This window comes from Anas acuta, chromosome 1 (genome assembly GCF_963932015.1).
Source record: "Anas acuta chromosome 1, bAnaAcu1.1, whole genome shotgun sequence".
Taxonomy (NCBI): Eukaryota; Metazoa; Chordata; class Aves; order Anseriformes; family Anatidae; genus Anas; species Anas acuta.
In genome coordinates, this window is record NC_088979.1 from 64,240,453 (window position 1) to 64,261,969 (window position 21,517).

A 21,517-nucleotide genomic window follows, 5' to 3' on the forward strand; every position below is an offset into this window, starting at 1 on the left:
ATAATACTACTGGCTGAAATATAAAATCTGTAAGGAACGTGTTTTAATCGAGAAAATGTACTAGAAAACATCTCCCTCTTGCAGTTTTCATTAAAGCTATGAACAGACTTGTCACAGAAAGAATGAGCATGGAGGTCATTAGATGCTGCCTTGTGTCAAACTGTACTCCACGGTGGCAATTTTTTTTGTTTTATGTCACACAAATTCCAAGAGAAACAAACTCAGACTTTACTCCAGTTCACCTTACTAAAGGAATATCGGGACTACCACCCAAGGATAAATGCAGTACTCCATCGTGACATAATACCTTTTTTATTACAATATCCAAAAAACTGAGTATGCAAGATTTAGGAGATCCTAAGATCCCCTTCTTCAGTCTCAGGAGTGTGCCATCTAAAGACTGTATATTTAAACCATAAAGGAGTTTAAATGTAAAGAAAAGAGAGAAATGCATTTTCTTCATAAACATTCTGTGTGTCTCTTCCTACCAATCACACCATCCTCTGTAAAACCTGAAGATTTCTTTCTGTAAAGCAAATATATATATAGTGTTGGTAGCCCGCCCCACCCAGCCCAAGATCATTTTTTTTTTATTAATCTTCTGTATTAGTGTCAACAATCAGCTACAGATACATATTACTTTGAGAATTAAATACATAATTGTTTAATTCAAACAAGCAGAAGGGCAAGAGGAAAAAGCATTATGTGGATGGCACATTTGGTTGTAGATTACCAAAACATTCAGTCTTTACATTTCAATGATTCTTTCTCTAGTAATCAACTTTCAAATAAAATTTCTCTTTGTTGCAATTACAGACCAAAATACACTAGATAGTTTTCTTTTACTACAATCTTACCATAGTAGTTTAGGAAGTACTATTACAAAACGCTTTTAATTAGTGTACTCTTTGCGAAGAGTCAGAGAGGCAATGTAATAGCAGAGTACAGTGTAAAGAGTGCTTCTAGGAGCTAGGAGTTTCTGTAATATGGGAAGCAAAAGAGCTACAGAACTCACAGCCACAACCGTCATGTCTACTGCGTCTCACTCACTCAGCTGCAGCCTCAGTGCATTCAAGCTGTGCCCGGTGTCTCTCAGCGAAGAGTTCTGTCTGCGGGAGCCGCTGGAAGGGGGTAACACTGGGTTGAATTGCAAACCCCCCTCCTTCATCCAAGCTACCTCCGTAAACGTACACAGGCAGAGGAGGGGGGTTCAGAACTCGCTCCCGGAGGCGAGCGCTGGCAACAGCCACCTGGTGAAGGGCTCGACCTGAAAGGAGGGGATCTGAGATGGACAGAACTGAAACACAAAGGTAGGCAAACGAAAAAGGACAAATAACAACCAACAGAGCAAACACGTTGGAAAGAGCCTACTCCTTAAGCCTGCTTCAGATATTGCTCTGCTCTATAAAAGTGAATTTAGGACCTAAGGCTTGGAAGTTAGAAGAGGCCTGGGCGGCCGAGTCCATCTTCAACGTCACTGAAGTGCTTTCACAAGATATAGCTTTTCCCCGTGTTCACTGGTGAAGATGGGAGCCTTTTTGTAGTGTTCCACCAACTCATCCATAGTATTAAAGCGACGCTGCCCAATACAATAGACATTGTCCACGAGCTGCACCTTGAAATGTTTGTTCTTCCCCGATGCCTTTAGAGATACCGAGAAGTCACTGGGCTGTTGAGAAGAATTCAAAAAAAAAGAAAAGAAACAGAGGATTACACAAAAGTCAACAAAAAGAAGGCACGATTTTGCTGTTTCGGGAACAAACCGTGTAATATAGCTGATGGTGTAATTTATGCTAGCCTTTGTGCTCCACAGCTCAGTGCTTTAGCTACTTAAGAAACCCGATAGTCTATTATTCAATAAATAATTGCCATTGTTATTAACATGCACAGTTAAGTCAGTTAAGTGAAAGCTCCCCAGATGCACAGTCTGAAGTTGCCAATTACCTGACTAAATTGCAAAAATTATCTTAGTTCCTCCATCTAGAAGCACGAGAATGTCAAGCAGAAGAGAAAAAACTTTCATCATTTTGGTTTCTTTGCTAGTTAGAGTGCCCTGGAGAGACCAATTATTGCAATATTGCTTGGGTGAGGTGAAGAAAATCCCACTATCACTTCTTATTTTTTTATTTTTTTTTAAATCCGTGACCACTAGAGGGCCGTTCTTGCTTTGTATTGCAAAAGAATTAAAAAAAAGGCACCTTTTATCTTCATCACCACATGTATGAGAAATAATTTCTCCTACTGAGCACACCTTTTTCTTAAGACGATAAAGCTCCAGAATTAAAACACGAAACGCACCGTCAAGCCCCCACCCGCAGAAGACAAAGTTTCAGCACTAATTAAATTATCCAGAACGGAGTAATTTCGCACGGTAAATTTCTTAGGTCTTCACAACAGGTTGCTTTAAGGAGGAGAAGGGACGAGACCCTTCCCCTTGCTGCACCACACTCAGAGGCAGAAGGGGAGGAAGGTGACAGCTCCCCGGCTCCCACCCTGCTCAGCACCCTCGCCCAGGCAGAACGAGGCCCATGAGGCTCTCAGCACCGCTGCTTGGGGCTGAAGCAGAGGTGTGCACACTCACGAAGCTCTGAGCAAGCCCTGGGATGCTGGTGCTTCTGACGGTGATCCTATGTCAGAGGAAAACCAGCAGCTGGAGGGCCCTCATTTAAAATGGAAGTTCATAACCTGAACCAAAACCATGCTTTGTTTGGTGTTAGAAACAGGAAAAGTCTTTATGACAACGGTTAAAAACCAAAATAATCATTTTGTGCTTCACAAATCTGTAATGTTTTCTAACCGAGCAGTTGTTTCCAGTATGCTAACAGTATGGGGTTCTCCAACTTCCTTGCACTCGCTACGAATCGTAGCCTTTAGCCCTGCAAGGTCGCAGCACTGACAGAGAGGTGCTGGAGCAGCCCCTAGACCTCTCTCCCAGGCTCAGATCTTTGTGAGGTGGCCTGCACAACATGTTAAACCCATTTCCTGCCATTTTGGTTGTGCACTTTAATGAATGAATGTCCTCCCGAACTGCTGTCCATTCTTCCCAGCCTCTGAGATGCTAATTAGATTCGTGCATAAAGAGAAGATATCGTTATTGCTGATTTTTTTTCCCGGAATATATGTTACAAAGTTGCTCTTTTCATCCCCTAATTTAATTTTTAAAATAGCGGAAAGGCTGATCTAACTCTTTTGAGAGTCATCATCCGGTGCGAGGAGATGGAGGAGCCTGAACAGCTGTTGCAAAAGCCCCGAAACCCCTTCTTGGCCTCCAATTAGGATACGAGAACAAACAGCAAAAGCACCCGGGCCTTGCGTTTCCTTTTATTTTGGTACTTTCCCACTGTAACAAATATGCAAAATGATTAAAAAGATTATCTCAAAAAAAAAAAAAAAGAAAAAAAGAAAAAAAATCTGCAGATCAAGTAGTGCTTTTAACACTGCTGTTCCAAAGTATGCTGGTTCGATGCAGCTTGAATCGGTTCCCTGCTGTCCTCCTTGGATCTGCTCCAAGCCTGTTTATTTTATTTACTGTTTAAGCTATTTTGTTTCAACTGCTGGCCAATTTTTTTTCTCCCTTCTCCCTCTTCAATTAATTGCTCCATTCGGATGTTTGCACACGAACTTTTCCAGGGCTAAAAGCCTCACGCACGCTGAACAAAGGCGCATCAGAAGTTAAGCTTCAATCCCTGCGAGCTACGGGGCTCCTGATGACAATGCAACAGAAGTGCAGAGCACAGCCCCGTGGCAGGGAACCTGGGAATATTGTTCAACTGTCATCACTGGGGAGACCTAGACCTGAAGTTAAATCGATTCCTACCACAGACTGTTGAAGATCAGCTGTTACGCGTTTGCAGCTCCTCAGTCCAGGTGTAAAATTTCTCATGTTCTTTCAGAAACCTTTATTTTAACTCTTGCTTAAGGATTAAGGCAACAACAGGCTGCTGGTGCATGTAGGAGGCATCAGGCAGGAAAATGTTCCTTTATTTTACTTCGTTGGTCTTACAAGGGAAAACAAAGCAAAGCAGGAGATTGTAAAATCTCCATTTGAGAATCAAACAAGACACTTTTATCCTAAGTGGTGACGCTGGGAAAATACCCCGTTCTGAAAGCCTTTTACTGATCCCATCCCTTAACTTTCCCATTCAGTCCATTTTCACCTAGCACCACCTTTCCCTCCATGGAAGATTTTCTCATTTTGCAGGTTAATCCGTGAGCCTGCTCCCCAGCTCCTTCACGTTACAAGCCCAGGTTTCCCTCGCTCCTCCTCCTAATTCAGTCACATAGACATTAAAAAAAAAAAAAAAAAAAAAAGCAAGTCATAGCTCAAAGGTCTGTGGCAAGGCTGGAAAAAACAATCTGGGAGGGTTTAGACTTTGCTTATCTACCCCTCCCGTCCTATTCAGATACACACAAATACCTTTCTTCTTTCTGTAACATCCACCATGGCCTCAAGTAAATGTTACACAGGTAGGAAACGTGAACCAGCTCCATCAGTTTCAAACGCAGTCCTAATAAAATTCCTGCTCTTTCACTGAAATAAACCACTGGGATATATCCTCGAGCCTGTTTGAAAGCTAGACTCCCTCCATCTCTCTGCTGCAGTTGTCAATCACAGCATGTCACGGAGCACGGCAAGTGCTGCAGGTTTTGAACAGCTGCCGCGTTTCATCGCTTCTACCTGACACTGGCAGGATTCAGACTCTAGGATAATAACACGGGACACCCCAAATGCTACCGAATTAGCACCTCAAAAAGCATACAAGCTCCCAGCCAACGCCTCGGTCCTCTGCTGTCGCTAGGAAGCAGCCCTGCCTCTCTGGGGGCCCTGCACAATTTCAGGCCCAGCCGCAGCAGAGCCCAAGGAGCCCGCAAGTGCTGGCAGAAGCTCCCTTCGGACCTCAGGGCAGCAGTAGGATCTTCCTTCCAGATTTGCTCCTCTCCCAGCAGAACCCAAGTCCTGGATCTTCAAAGCACAGCTATCACCCATCCAAAAGGATCAGCCCAGACGTTGTCTTGTGCACGTGCTGCAGTGAAAGCACAAACCTGACTCCTTGCAATTCAGAATGGGTAAAAAGTGGCTCTACAGAGACTCTGCAGAGATTAAATCTGCCTTAGTTGTTAAAGAGTGCTACTTAGAAGAGACAAACCTTTTATTTTCTTAAATCGGCTGAGCAGCCTGCAACAGGAAGCACAAATAAAGCCATCTTCTGTGCCCTGCCTCAGTCTCCACACCAAAAGCTAAGGTGACATTACCTCCGTGTACCAGAGCTGGCAGAAATCTCAGCAGCAGGTAACTGTGCCTGTTACATAAACTGCGGGCTTAAATGGTTCAAACAGGTTTGTGATTCTAATAATAGCATTTCGTAATTAATGAAGATAATCAGACTGCCCAAGAGTTCATCTCAGGGTATTCTCCAGTGCAGCAGCACCCCTTAGATCTGAGCACAACCGAGGACAGCAGTTTTGGTTAAAGGAATCTGGCTGGGAGGCAAACACCTGGTAAGTCAAATCTAGAGAAATATTGTAAAATATTGCATAGAGTCAAGTTTTAAATGGAAAAAAATGACAGTCTCCTGCTCACTCAGGGGAATGCAGAAGAACATAAACCCTCACCTATCCAAACAGAGCTCCTCATAGCTAGCAGCAAGCACAGAACTCAAAAAAAAAAATCTAAGAAAGACTTCCTGTAATTATGTTATGTTATTATAAAGATCAGGCACAAGAACACCAGGATGACTCACGTTTATCTATGGGCCTCTTCAGAAAGGGAAAAACCCTATACCTTCAGCTTTAATGTCAGGGGAAGCACTGATCTGGTAGAAGATGGAGCAAAGGGAGAGCCAACAACTTCCTTCTGCTCAGCCCTGTCCTTCTCAGTGAGATTTCCCCTGATGCTATCGAGTGCATCCATTAGCTTATTAGATGATTCCTGGTACTTACAGAAAAATGAAAACAATCTGGCAGACTTTTCTAATTAATGTACATTAAGAAATGACATGATAATATAACATACATAAAAGATTAGGGCAGAAAAAATCTTGGGATATAGTAAAATATTTCTTTAAACCTAACAAAAATTGAAAGTCCCAAGCACCATCACAAGAAAGCAGGCAGCTTCATGCCTAACTACAAAGCCTCTCATTGCTTAAAAGAGCCACGTTCAGGATCTGCAAGACCAGATCAAGATTGGAAAAAGAAAAAAGATGAGTTCTTCAAATCAGATTATTTCTTACTTTGTGTAAAAAAACCTTGCTGTAATGTGAACGGAGTAAACTCTCTGGGATTCCCAGAGGTGTTAGATGCTGGGAACACCGCAGTCTGAATGAATCTTTTGCCTCACAAAGCAACGATTTCCCCAGTAACAAAGAAGAGAACAAGTCTGGAAATGCTTTGAACACCAGTGTGTTCAGTGTTACAATGCCATGTTAAATTAAAAGGTTGCTGTGTCCTTTCAAGGAAATTAGTTTACTCAGGATGTAGGCTGCTACGCACAAGGAAATGAAGTGTAACGTAGCGGCCAGTGTGACACAGCACACACCGAGAAATGGGTGAGCATTTCTGTATTTTAAGCAATGCATCCATCTTCAAACTGTCCAAGAGCATTGGCCACTACCAGCCAGGGTAACCCAAAATGCAGCATCCGGATCTGAAAGTCGGCCTCCATCTGCTGGACAGGCAGACCTGGCAGTCAGGGTGCTGGGCTGAAGGGACATCAGGACTTCTGCAGACCAATTTATGCTCACCAGCATCCTCCAGTAGCTTGCCAGTTTGGAAAACTCTGTGCCCTATCTCACTCTTGTTGGCTAAACAAACCCTGTTCTGTCAGCCTCTGTTCATAAGTCATGTTTTCTAAATTTCTTTTTTTCCCTCCCTTCTGGATCTCCTCTGATTTATTTTCATTTAACCTGTTTTTCCCCCGGTCTCCCCTGATTTACTTGCATTTGTCTTCATTTTGTGATTACAGTTAACTAATAGGAACTCAACAAGAGAGCTTCAAAAGAAAGTAGTAGTCTGACAGCTACCTGTCTGCTGCAGAGAAAATCAATTGAGAAATGATGCCTGAAACTTACTCAGACAGTTTTCTCTGTCCAGAAAAACTGGAATGTTACAGATTTCTATTTTCATCAATACAATGTCAAAATTTCAGGAAATAAAGAAACAGTAATGGTGAAATACCAATGTTTTTCTGAAATCAGAAAGCATTGTTTCATTTGGATTTAGAATATTCTACAGAACAATTTCTTTGTCTTTAAGCTGTTTTTCTACCATCACTAGAAGCCTCTGTTCATCTCTCTCGCCAGGAGCCAACATGCTAGCCAATTCCAAATTTTAGTTGTTATATTAAAAATACAGGCTCTGTTAATTCAGAAGATATTCCCCTGGACTAGAAAGCTGCCTTTTAGTTTATTTAAGGAGGGGAAAGAAGTCTTATTATGAGGGGATGAAATGTGTGCTACCTGTCTCAACCTGCCTCAGTACTACCTGAAATTTTGACTTCATCCTGGGACCTTTTTGGAGTAGTAGAAGTTATAATTTGAGAACAAAATCAGCGAGTGAAAGATGTGAAATATGCTTCAGAATATATCGAGAACCAAAAGGATCTTTACTTGCAGATTTGAGCTCAAGCATCTTTCTCCCTGTTACTCAGAGCCTGTTCTTCGTCTCACGCCACAGCGATGCCACCGCGTCCTATTGACTGGTTAATGAAATCACTTCTGTGAGGAACACTCCACGGGAGCAGCTTCTCCTCCGTTCACAGGCACTTATGATAAAGACTACCACCAGTTCTAACCACAGGTGATTTATGCAATCAATACAGTCTCCTGAAGACACAGCGGAGCCAAGAAGTTGACTCCGCTTTAAATTAAGTTCAAGGCAGTTGACGCTGCTTTAATTTTTATTTGCAACCCGCGCTGCCAACCAGCACAACCCACAATAGGGGGGAAACTTGCAACAACTATAGCATAAAGATAGATGTCTGTAGCCTCCTATATTTTGGCAGCTGTATCCCCTCAAATTAAAAGGCTGAGCGGATATAACTGTATTGATTTCAAATTTTTAGACCTGAAGCAGCTAAATACTTAGGTATGAAACAATTTGTCCTCATGGAATAATGGTCCTACAGTTGAAGCGATGAATGCTGAGAAGCCCAGATCCCAAATTAAGATTACAAAAATAGATTATTTTGAAGATAAATGGAGTGTTAGAAAGGTGTTTGTTTGGGAATTATCAAAACCTGTCATCTTTTAAAAATCACAGCAAAGGGATAATTAAATTGTGGGTGCTTTAACTATGCTTTCCCTGGCTTCAGCGTACATGAAAGGCCTTTCAGTCTAACTTTAAATTTGAACTTTCAGAATTATACTAATCCCTAATCAGCATTACTTACATCCCTCTGATGTCATCAAGGCTCAACTTCCAAGTAATACGAGCTACTCACTTGGCCTTTTTTGTTGCGCATCATAATCTTAACAGTTAGATACAATAATAATTTTATCCTATTACAACCTAAATCATCTAAGTAGAGCAGAAACACATGAAAATGTTTTTAATCAATAGTTTATATAACCTACACTATTAACCTATGTTAATTAAAGGCAAAACAAAACTGATCAATGCAAACATCCCATTTTAAATTGCCTTTAAATTCAAATTAAATACTAAATTTGCAATTTGCAAGATCTTATTTTTTTCCTTGGGAGTGCCGTAAATTTCAGAAGGACTGCATATGAGGAACACAGGAAAAGTCGGATGGAAGCTTTAAATATCTAGTTTCTTGTCTGCTAATTAAGAAGCCCTGGATAATACAGTCCGTAGCTGTTAAATTTCAGTGTAAATGTCACTGAATTTCTGTGAGAGACTGATTCTCGCACTCAGTACACGCATCAGTTTGTAGCAGCGAAGCATTGCTTGTTTCTTTATGGATTAAAAGCCCCCCCCCCCCTTTTTTTTTTTTTTTTTTTTTAGGGAAATGGTCATTATGAGCTTCCACAGCTGTTAAGCCAAAAATTATGTCTTACAAAGACCGCGGCGCCGAACAGCACTTACCGAGGATTCACTATCTCTAACAAGGAAGTCTCCTTCCACTCCCCTCTCATTTAGGGCACATTCTGCTTGATGTCGGGTAACATTCCCATAATACCACTCTCTTCCAGCAAATCGTCCGGTGGAAGATGGTCCCGTGTAGCTTATCTGAGGTGGATGGGAAGTGTTAATGGTGGGACCATCGCTAACGATTACTACATAGTTTTTAGGAACAAGACCAATTTGCCCTCTGGAATTTTTACATTTCCACCATTCTGGGTCGTTTTCTGGCTTTTCAATGACTTCCATTGTTTCCCCTTTTTCAAAATTGAGCTCTTCTTCTGTGACGGAGCTGAATGGGTACAGTGTCTGAACAACGTGGAGAACTTTGGTGCCCTGGCCGTTACTCATGGAAGCGCCTTTCCTCAAGCTCAGGAAGCTCGGTGAATCTGCAGTGGCCTCCTCAACTTCCTCCACCACATAGTTCGAAGGAAACCAGCCGATCTGCCCGTTGTAGCTCCCTCTCCACCAGCCGTCGCTGCACTTCTCCATGACGATGACCCGGGACCCCTTGACGAGGGACAGTTCATCCTCTCTCTCCGCCACGTAGGCGAACTTGACGTAGGCGGGAATGTTGAGGTCGTAGATGCGGTCCGCGCTGCTGCCGTTGGACGGGTACTCCGCATCGGTGCTGGGAGTGGGCGAGGCGTCGCGCGCGCTCGTCTTCCTCTTCGTTTTTCCCAAGCCTGTTAAAGAAAAGACAGAAGCGTGAAGCGGTCACTCAGCGTCCTCCCCATGCCGCGGACGGCTCCTGCGTCACTCCGCATCTCATCTCGGTATCGGAGAGCTCATTTCCAACCCTGCAGACAGTCAGGAAACGTCAACACGTTTGAGAGATAATCTTTAACATCAAGCTTACACACCATTAGGCATGGTGCAACTGGCATTAAAATCGCTCTCTTCCCTTCCCGACAGCACCAGAGCCTTAACACACACTTTAAAACACATACTTTCTTCATTATGAACATTATGAATCACTGGAAGCTTTGCATAGCTTGGTGTTATATCTAACAACCCAGTCAACTGATCATGCCTTTTCATTTCAGTGATAGCTTTAATCTGGCTCAAGCAAAACAGGAAAACAAAAACCCTCTGCAAAAATAAACGAGGAGAGCGATAAAACTTTCATTTCTCTACAGATTACGTTCTGCTTTCTTCATTCTTTGCTTCAGTCCCCAGGCAGCTACAGCTGCGACCATGTCCAGCTGCAAGCCCTCTTGTGAATCCTTCGCATCCTCCTCCAAAGCCCAGCCACGTATGGTAGAAGTGCAGACCTCACAGTGAAGGTGACTATTTGGGTACGCTCCTCCTACAATGTGCAAGTTCCCCCATAACACTTGTGGCTTCAATTACAGCATGAAATACAACACAGGATAAACACCAGTATCATTAAACACGTAACTTTTCTTTAGGGGCCACGCTAATGTAAGTTTACATACGGAAGGAGGGCTGCACAATTCACTTCCCAACTTTTGCAGCAAGGACTGCTTAACAGCTTATATATAAACAGAGAGATAAAGTGAGTAAAGTAGCCTGAAACCCAGCTCTAAAAGTTGAGAAGATAAATACAAAAGATGAAATCTCATTAAATCACAAACCAAGCAACACCCGAAATGTCATGCCTTGGACAGAACGCAACAAAAAATCAACACAGAAATCAGGGCTTTTGTACTTTTCTTCGTGCTTCGAGATCCTTGCCGGGAGAAGAGAGACTCACTTGAGAGGCGATGAATGCAAACTGATTATGGAAGACTGCATGAAAAGGACAGGACTTTTGTTTCTTTAAATAATCTCACTGGAAGGAGATGCATGCAATTTTGTTTTAGCAATTCGGGGCCAGTTAAATCGGGCCATGCCACTGCTGAAGAGCGTGTGCATTTTATATTTCTATATATACATGTCCACACTTACAGAGCAGAATAGCTCATTTGGAAGGGACCTGCGGAGATCCAAGTCCAACTGCCAGATCACTTTGGAGCTGGCATACAATAAATAAATTCTGCAAAACTATTTTTTTTTTGTTTTGTTTAGAGCAATTGAAACTATCAGGCATATTTCACAGGTTTAGCCAAACACCACACACCAACAGTGGAGACGTGACCACAAATGTAGTGCCTGCTGTAAGTGCTAACCATGTTAACTCCCAGCCTTAACATCTCGGAAGACGGCAGAAAATGACGATGATCCTAAAGAGTTTCCTGACCTTCCCGAGCAGTTCCTTGCTTCCTGTTGGAGCCTGCTTACATCCTAATGTAATTCTGAGCAGATAATTGGAGCTGAGAGCCGGTGGCTGCCCTTTCGGGCAAAATGACAGCGACCCACTTATTGTGCTGGGGGAGACAATCGCAGGAAAACGGCGCCTTTACTCCAAGCGAGCCCTAATCGGAAATTGGCCAGGGGCAGATCTCTGCCAAGAGTGAAATTTTTCATCAGTTCAGAGAGCATTTTCAACCAAAAGGCAAGGAGGTGTAATAGCACAACTGTGGGGCATTAAGTTGGGGTAACATAATCAAACATAACTTGAGGGGTGTTTAGTTAGGAAATCCTTGTCACAACCTCATGCAAAACAAGCAACTGCATCTCAACAGATCCATCCCACATAAAGCCCTGTGCTAACATTGAACGTTTTCAATTAAAAGCTTAGGCTTTGATGAGCTTTATAAGGGAGATGTGCAGCACCATACCTCGGGTTATGGCAGGAGAACTAATAAAGTGAAAAAAGGGAGCGGATGATGGAGTGGCTGGCCAAAATATGACTACTTAAAAGTCAGAGTACAGAGATAACTAGAAAATACAGGGATGCAGTATGATAAGAGAATGCCATGAGCAGAAGTATCTACAGAAAACAAACAAACAAAATGTAAACAAACAGTTAGAAAAAAATTGTCAAAAAAAAATCATCAACCTGAAGTCTGATAAAGGTGACTAAATGTTTAGGAAAAGGTTATCAACCGCGCACTTCCTTGGAGTTTCATAAGCTGCATCTTTTTCCACAAACTTTCCAGTGCTGTGCCTGACATTATAAAGATGCCTTTCCATCCTCCCCATTCAAAACAAACCATGACCGTGTAGGAAAGAAAAAAAACACAGGAATTTTGATGGTTTTCTTTATAAGTTAGGGCAAAGAGAGTTTTTCAGTTTGAGCTCTAGCCAAGCATTTTAAGGCTGACAACACGCCCTCTGCAATAGCAGCGAGGTGCAGCGAAGCCTTGGCTTCCAACCAGCCTGGTTAAGGTGAGGACCACCCCGAGCCCCATCGGTAGCCAAGCACAGCGGAGGCACACGTGGCGTTATCCGCTGCTATTTTTAACGTGAGGTTGTACCACCCGTAGCTGCGTCTATGGCAGAAGAGGAAGCAGGTTGTTCTGCGAGCAGAGTGCAGAAATCTGCTCCTGTTTTTCTCCTCGCACCGCCTGCCGCACCATTCCCCACTGCCTGCCCCGTCTCTCAGCCACAGCCCCCTTACCAGCCGGCTGCCTTGGCATCCCCGCGTCCTGCTGACACATGCACCCCCTGCTGCAGCCTCCAAACTGCCTCCAAAGCCGCCTCCATCTCCACACTTGGGGTTTTGCCGGCTGGCCACACTCTGTGCACGGCTCGCTGTGGCTCCCGCAGCAGAGCCACAAGCCAGGCTTGCTGGGGCTGGGCTTGCTGGTGTCAAGAGGGGACACCACAGCGACCCTCCCAGCCTCTGAGCTGCGCAGAAGTCCCTCCTTTGGCCCCACCGGTCTGTCAGGTTTGCTTGAAACTGGCGGAGTTATCGAGGGCAGGCAGATGGATGGCCAGTGACAGCTGACTGTGTGACAGCATGACGAGCGCAAGCCTCGCTTCCTTGGGAAACGAGACTAAAAATACCAGTCAGTAGGGTGGCCGAGCAAGAATGAAGTTAGGGCCAGTGTAAATCTCACATACACCCATAACAGAAATCACAACACCATTAAAAAAGCACACTCTAAGTGTAATCTGTAGAAGAATCAACACTGTAATTGCTTGTTACTATCATAAATCTTCATTTATAGCTATTTGTAAGGGTTCCCCTATTCCTGCCTCCAAACTGAATGAAGCCCATGTGAGGAAATTTCATGGCAAACTGAACATTTGGGCACTTCAGGAGTCACATCTGGATGACCTGAGTACTCTTGTGAGTGCAGCCATCATTTTGGTCTTCTTCCTGTCCTTGTTGCACTAGCAGATGTGCTGGCATTAAAACACAACAGTATTTGCACAGACCAACTCACTGGTTGCAGCTCACCTGAAACGACAATCCTGTGTAACACAACTGATCGTTGTGAAGAGAAATCCAGAACGATGGATTGGCTTTCACGTGAGGAGAAAACGAGTGGGGGCACAGCAGAGAGCCCCTGTCGTGTTAGGGTGCCTAGCAGGAAATAACACTGCCCGTAACTTACAGTTGCCCCATGCTAAACTAATTCATTTTTATTTCTTACGAACAAGTTGCCAAGTACTGTGAGCAGCTTTAATGTTTAGGTGGATATATTGCTGAGATAAAATAAAACAAAACCCAAACTGGCTAGCACCGTTTTTAGAGTATGTTTCCATCCACAGAAGGGATCCGCTGCAAATCTTTCTTCTCTCTACAGAGAACCAAGCCATCTGGCCCCAACACCACTAGGGAGACCCAGATGCGTGCCTCCCACCCCACCTACCCCCTTCCTTTCCTCTCTCTGTCGCAGCTTTACAGAGCAGGCTGCTTTCTGAGCAGCAGCATGGAGGAAGACCTCCTTCCTTTGAATTTGCTTCCTGTCTCCCCTGCCTCATTGGGAAAGCCCAACTTTGCACCCTTTCGCTACCAGCTTGTCCTTGCTGCGGCACCTGGGCGTCCTGCAGTTGTATCCTGAACTTCACAAAAGGGGAATTTCCTCCCCATCACCCCTCAGACCCAATGCTGTGGCTCTGTTAATTCCCCAACCCTCATCTGCTGCCCCTGGCCACACAACATGCCCAAAGCTTTGCTGACTGGCAGACAGTCAGTAGAGATGCTCCTTACCTGAGCAATCCAGCCTAGAAACCAAAAAGAGGATTTCTCTTTCCTCCTCCTGCCTCCACTGAAGGCACTAAAGCGAGGCTGCTTGGCTACACGCTGTTCTGAAAACTGCTGCTTAGGGTAAAAGGTTGAACTGGCTTAAAATTGCATCCTACTTTACCAAATGTACACACAACGCTTGTATACTAGTGGCAGAAAAAAAGCCCTTTCTGAAAACTTCTATTCCACTTGCTAATCGTGGTTTATATTACTCACCGTCTTTGCCAGACAAACGCCCATTTACAACGCAGATCTATTTGCTTCGTTTCAGTAAGAGTTATTTGCGAAGGCTTTTCATGCTCCTGCACGCTGCCGCCTTTGCCTGAAAGTGATGAGCAGCCACGTTCTGCATCGTAACTGCTTCTCCTCGTCCCCAGAGGTGAAAAGCCCAGATTCACTGATGTGGCTGCGTAATGCATCTCCGCTGGCTTATCAATACTTCCATTTATTTTATTGAGTTCTCTTGAAGAACAACGTGCGCTGCACACTGGAGGTATTTGCAGTCAAATTGCCCAGCATCCCAGTCTTGGGGTGCCAAGACTGCTCCCTAAGTTTTACTACGGCTCTCATCTAGCTTAACTTTAAATAGACCAAATACAGCTGCATTTCTTTTCCAAAGGAATTTGAAGGCTGTTTCATACCGCAGATACCGACTTATCCATTCCTCCCATCTTACGTGTATCAAGCCAGACAGCTCCCAAAGCCCATTTCTGAAACATATTTGGCTAGTGAAACTAGTGTCATATGAATTCTTACAACCTATTCTTTCTAAAACATTCCCTGACTTTAATACATAAAGCACAGACAAAAATATATTCTGTAGCTTACTGTATACCAAATCAACTTATCAACTTTACAGTACAGAAAAGAAAAAAAAAAAAGATGACCTTGAATAAAAAAGCTGTAATAGAGAAAAGCTGTATTGCTTTGAGAAATCATCAAGGCAATGCTAAACTGTTTCCCAACCAGAATTTCTCAATCGAGAACTCATTGAAAGAGACCATGTCACTAAATATGCTACGTATGATTACTTAAGAAACCGCCAAAAACTTATTAAAATATCAAGAACAATTAAAGACATTTTTTTTCCATTGGCCTCCCCCGTTCCTCAAGTGAGTGAACTTTAAACTCTTAAAAACACTGCAACAACAACAGAAGTGCCTCAAAACAACAGAGTTCTTGGAAATGACTTCCTCTTTAAGCGACTAGATTTCTACTAAATGGTGTCCTTCAGATATCCTGTACCAGTCACAAGGAATGGCAGATGCTGTCAGGGCCCTGTGGAGGCCACCAGGCCCCAGCCCTGCCCCAGCAGGGCCACCCAGCGCAGGCTGCCCAGGCCCATCTCCAGGCGGCTTTGGAAGGCCTCCAAGGAGGAGACCCCACAGCCTCTCTGGGCAGCCTGTGCCAGGGCTCCTCACCCAAAGAGACTTCTGTAACCAGGTTAGTAACCCAAATCAACGCATTATGCAAGGCTCTGTCAAAAACTGGCCTGATTGTAGTGAGATAACGCAACCCCCCCGATCTTGATGCATCAGCCAAACACCGAAATCTTCTTCGGTTCTCCACTGTCGCCAGTCCTGGTCTTGGGACTTGAGCCTTGTGGTCTGCAGGGCTGGGTGACTCAGTGATTTCATGTGATTAGAGCTATTGCCCAACTTCCCAATTTGGGCTCGGTGACAACGCCTTTCAGAAAGATGCTTCATTTCAACACTGCTGGTCAATAACAAAAGGACTAACGCATGAAAAGGAAAGTATGAAAAGAGATGGGAAAACAATGATGTCTTCAACTACTGCCTTAAATCTTACCCACTCCACCACAACTCATGCAAAACTCAGATTTTAAACATCAATGATGATTTAAAATATATTTATGGGGAAAAAATATAATTTAAATAAAAGGATCTCCCACTGGAGTTGCAAATAATAACTGAAATTTCTTTATATCACTGGTAATTTTCTGAATTAAAAAAGTAAACTTTCTTGTAAATTTTTTCATACATCTTTTAATACATTTCAATTTGTGTGCTCTCCTTTTAGAATAAAAGGCTTTAAACAGTACTATTTGCTTTACAGTTCAAAATTCAGCACAGAAACCATCACAAAAAACATGAGCAGAGTACTACTTTTTCATGAAACTATTTTCATTTTAATCTGATTTTTTTTTTTAAATATTATTTTTCGTCTTGAAAGTAAACCCATTATAAATCAAATTGAAACCAGGCACTCCAGAGCTGAACAATGTAGTGTTACATAATCTATTAAGACAACTTATATTTATGTTCAAGCAAAACATGTTTGAGGCTGAAAAACGTAAGGAAGCCAAATGAGCTAGCAGAAATCCTGGTATAAATACCTAGAGCAAGAGCTCATTTAAATCCTTAATAGCAACAGTAATCTCTAAACGAGTTAGTGAAACATTGTTTGGGAAAACATTTCCATCGATTTCAGTGACTTACATAAAAAGTTAAGAAATTAATTTCAGCTGAAATGGAAATAAAGTTTTCTTTCCCCCAAACATAAAACCATATATACAGAACAGATCTTCTACTTCTAAAATCCTATAAGACAGGGTAACCAGAGATTCCCGTGCAATTTTCTAATTATTTCTTTGGCGTTAGATGCAGCAGGAATGAGCAAGTTCGTCAAAAAACACATTTATTTAATCAGCATTTTAGCTAATTTTAAAGGTACTTAAAATCAAGATTTTTTTTTTTTTTTTTTTGCATTTAAACAGAATTGCAATTCTGTGTGGCTTCACACACATGGAGCTAAAACAATTCCCCCTTTCTGTTTACCAAATAAGTTATTCATTTCCTTTGACTACGGCTCCGAATAAGTGCATATTAATGCATACAGCTAATAATTATGCAAAATGTACAGTGCCTTTCTTAAACAAAACCCGAATTATTTCAAGAAAGAAGTAATTAACTTTTCAGGACAATTCTTCAGAAATACATAAACCAATTTAATGTAACTGCTTAAATGAATTCAGCCACTACAGAGGTAAATATATAACTCTTTGACAGCCGGAATGTGCAGATCACACGTTCCTGGAGCTTTACGCTAGTGGTTATTATCTTTAAAACTGTAAATTAACTTTGCTTCATTATTAAAAAGGCATTCGGTAGACTGAAGTTTCTTACATTGAAGGGGAAGAAAAAAGTTTCTGCACATGTCCAATCTGCAACCTCCCACCTTCTTCTCCCCCTCCAGCTCCTGAAGCAACGCTCGAAGGCCAAGTGTCCATACGGGACAGGCGGTATTTCAGATGATCTCCATCAACAGCACACTTTTAAAAGGAATTCACTGCTGTAAATTCCCTCCCAAAAATCTTCAGCTGAATTTGTGCTACAGAAACGAAGTCTCACAGCTCTAGTAACGATTTTTTTTTTTCCTGTGCTCTTTAAGAAGCTCAATATCAAGAAAAGTCTCGCTAGGACAAATCAGAAAATGGAAACTCTTCTTTAAATGTCAGCGCCAAGTTCTGACATTTCTACAGCCCGGCTGCTTTATTGCTGGCTGCCCACCCCCACCCTCCCCTCCAAATACAGGAAGAGGCATTGTCAAAGTTTCCCACATATCAAACGCTGTGTGCTACGGAGCTTTCCACGAGAAATCAACCCGACAACTGCACGAAAAACAACTACTTTAATTCTTTTCGTTTAGGTTAAAAGGCTTCCATCAACGGCCTTGTGTCTGTTCTTACTCCAGTGCAGAAGTGGAGTGGATTAAGTCTTACTGGGGAAACTCGAAAGGGCCTTGGGATCTTAAATTCCCTGTGGAACCAAAAAAAGGCACATAAAATGAACGGGCTTTGTCAAAGTCACCAATGTCTGTGGTTCCCATTTCTGCCTACGAACTCAAAGACAGCCTACTTTAAAACAGAGTCTTCGCTTTCCAACAGGATCGTTTTAAAATGTTTCCACCTCCTTTGTAATCTGATTGAGGGTGCCCCACTGGTTTTTGTAGGATGCCCTGATAAGAAAAAAATAACCAGGACTACCTTAACCCTATAATTCTAAGAATAGGTGAAGAGAAAAGGATTTGTAAGGTATGGGAAGAAGGCACGGTAGCCCCATAGGGTTTCCAAGCACCTTCTCTTCCCTTGATGTAGAGAACGAGAGCTGCAGATTTGTCTCTCCTTCACAAATATTCACTGAATCTTGACAGACCTCCCTCCAAAACCAACAAAAACAAGTATGCAGGAGGTGCTCCAGTGTGTCTACCCCAATACATGTGCCTATCCCTCAGTATGTATCTTTTATATATATTAATATATATGTATTAAAATAAAATAGATTAAAATAGATTGCATTTCCCATCTGCCTGCAGCATTTAATGTAAAAATGATTTGCATTCAGATAGCTCACATTTATTAGATGAAGTAGAAGCGGATACAAATGAAATAGCTTTGGATAGAAATCCAACTTGCTACCATGAACGCACACAACCTTTCTTTATTTTTTAAAATAGTACTGTAAATAGAAAGGTATTTGCTAAAGGTGTACAAATAGCCTTAATGGGATGACCCTCCAGCTTGAAGGCTCTTGAAGATAACTGAGAGGGAATAATTATTTTTTGGATACAGGTGAATTTTCACTATTGTTAGCTCAAATTTGTTCTCAATTCTACATGTGAAAATGGAAGGCTTAATAGGTGTTACAGATACAGACTGAAGTTCAGATCATCAAGCCCAAATCTAATAAGATAAATTACAAGATACTCATCATACAGCTCCTCAGCTCAAAAAAAAAAAAAAAAAAAAAAAAGTTTGGAGATGATGATGCAAACACGGACTGAGTAAGAGGAAACTCTCAGCATCAAGCAGCATAAGGTAGCCCATCGTGAAGCTGCCACGATCAGCAAGTTTTCCTGTTAAGAATGTTTTAGTCCATCTGGCCCATACCCAACACCTGAGGGTACAAGAATCAAAACCAAGCATGATGTAAATCCGCAGCACTTTACGAGAAGGTCAGACTGACAATGCTATAATAAACTAAGATTTGCAAGCACTAAGTAGCAATGTACAAGAAAATCCAAGGCGTTTTTTTTCCTCTCTCCTTGGAAACCATTTAGGAGCATCTCACAGACAGTGCAATTTCATTCAAAGCCCCTTTTATGAAAGGAAAGCAAAGTAAATCCCACCTTTTCTTTACTAACTTCCTCTCTGAACATCAATGTCCGCAGCTTCGTTAATCAAGGGCTCTCAAGTTACTTGCTACTACATATGCAAAACCTTCCTGCTACAGAGGGAGAAGTCACAGGGGAAAATGGCTCACTTACCAAAACAGCCCGTCTCCTCCTCTGTATTTTCCTATGAATGGCATTTTTCCCCTATATGAAAATATGTTTTCTTTCTTTTTTTTCCTTTTTTTTTTCCCCCCATCCATTTAAAAGGTTCCAAAGATTGCTAAACAGGATTGACAGCAATGACTATATGTAGTTTATATGGTCTGTAGCCAAAGTCCTAAGTAATTTTTCTGTTTCAAGCTTCTGCAACAAGTCCTCACCTAGCAGGAACAGCACCCTGAACACCCACCTGGTCAAAGCCAACGCTCATCCACATTAAGAGATGCGTCTGCCTGAATCTTTTTGTGATGTGGACACCAACTAAAAATACACTAAAAATACTTGTAAGCAAACAGTCGTATTTAATGTTGAAGTGCCTCTTAAGGAGAGCCATCTTGGTCACTAGAAATCCTATTTCTCAAAACAAGAGGTGCATACCAGGTTTTTCATCTGCTGTGTTCTTGCACACATAGCCTGAATTTAGATTGCTGCTCGATGGCACACTCCACAGCACAAAACATCTCTGAGACTCCGGAAAAGGAAGGAAATCTTCTCTTGTACGTGCTAAGACAAAACCCAATTGCTTTTTGGCATGAGTGCTAGTTTAGAAACTTTGTGCAGCATGAAAGTACATCAGTGGATGGGCACCTATTGTCCAAGTCTTCCAAAAAAAAAAATCCAAGGGACAGAGACCTATGGAACCTGAGTGGGCTCGTGCACAGAAAAAGAAAAACTGATGCTCTGAGAGCTCCTGGAAGATGTAATGTAACGCAGCCTGAGGCCTCAAGAAAAGGAAAAGAAAAATCACCAAAGAGATCCAATAATACTGAAAGAATGACTTGAGGATTCACGCTGAAGGAAATACTTGTATCTGAATCAGAGGAAATCCTCCCGTGATGCTACAAGAGCATGAAGAGCAGCCACTGCCCCAGCGAGAGAGAAAAATAGCTCACCCTTTGAGTCAGTGGCATGTGCTGGGAAGTGGTGATCCTGAGAGTGCTCCTCACGCACCTCGCACACACGGGGCTTGCGTCAGCCACGGCCCCTCAGGCTGCACAGGGTCACAGCTCCGCATGGCAAACCAGAGACTGCCTGGGATGCCTCTGCTCCACGGGGAGCCACGAGCTGGGGTCTCACTTTGGGGCTTGCTACAAGGCCAAAGGCAAACAGGTGTTGAAACCTAAGAGGCTCGAAGAGGCACCAGCAAGGCCCTCGCACTGTGAGAGTTTAGGGCAGCGGCAGTGCCAAAGAAGCCACCACAGGGTGCTCAGCCGAGCTGTGCTCCAGGTGCCAGCTAACGCTGGAGCTCAGGGGCACTGCAACAAGTGGCAGGCTCAGCTTCTGCTGCCACCACCTCCAACTTCACACCTTGCATCAGATAAAGGGCCTCCTGCACGCATCCGGCGTGAGGAGCAGCAGTGCTCTGTGCCTTCAGTTCTGCCGGTTACCTGCTTGCTTTACTTTCAAGTCTTTTGGCTGCAGGTAACAAAAAAAGTGACACTTTTGGTGGTTTTTCCCCAGTAGCCTGCTCTGGAGTTTCAGGGGTTTTTCCTCCTTAGCACATGTTCTTTTAGAAATTATAACCTGGTATTTTTTGAGAAAGTCTGGGTTTAGTTCCACGCAACACGGACTTCAGTTTGTTTAGTGCTATTTTTACTGGACATAGTTTACTTGGCATAAAAGTTATGCGATTTTTTTTTTTTTTACAGGCATATAGTATGTCCTTACCCATGAATTTCTAATTTTCTTTTGCATTCTAGCACACAATGAATACATTCTTCTGCCATTACGTATATACCAAGCACTGAGACAGCAGACCTACCATGTCAGCAGTATCCTCTTGTATCATGGCCCGTGGACAGAGCTACTGCTGTTCGTTGTCTCCAGGCCTTCGAAGGTCATCAATGGACTAAAAATAGCTGTTTAAGGCAAACTTAGGCTTTGATGATGATCATGAGGCACACATATTTCCAGCACATCATCTGCTACCACTAGTGGTATCAGCACCGCTAGCTCCTAACCCTGCATGCTACAGATGGGGATGGAAGAGCCGTATTCCCAGCGTTGTGAAGTCATTGCAAGCGACTCCCATTTCTC

The 21,517-nt window shown here is 42.9% G+C and overlaps 1 protein-coding gene across 3 annotated transcripts in view; it reads right to left on the reverse strand.

Moving 5' to 3' along the window:
- Window positions 1-296: 296 nt before the first annotated feature.
- Window positions 297-21,517, reverse strand: part of NCK2 (NCK adaptor protein 2) — an 82,834-nt gene continuing 61,613 nt past the window's right edge. Inside the window, exons 1-3 of one of the 3 annotated variants that reach the window (XM_068679663.1) lie at window positions 17,275-17,320; window positions 9,049-9,770; window positions 297-1,669 (exon numbers count right to left, since the gene is read on the reverse strand). In XM_068679663.1, the coding sequence (XP_068535764.1) occupies window positions 1,475-1,669; window positions 9,049-9,770; window positions 17,275-17,305 (948 nt within the window). In that variant the 5' untranslated portion in view covers window positions 17,306-17,320 and the 3' untranslated portion in view covers window positions 297-1,474. Of the gene's footprint in view, window positions 1,670-9,048; window positions 9,771-10,228; window positions 10,299-17,274; window positions 17,321-21,517 lie in introns of those variants that run through there. The other 2 variants (XM_068679659.1, XM_068679648.1) reach the window with 2 other exon arrangements.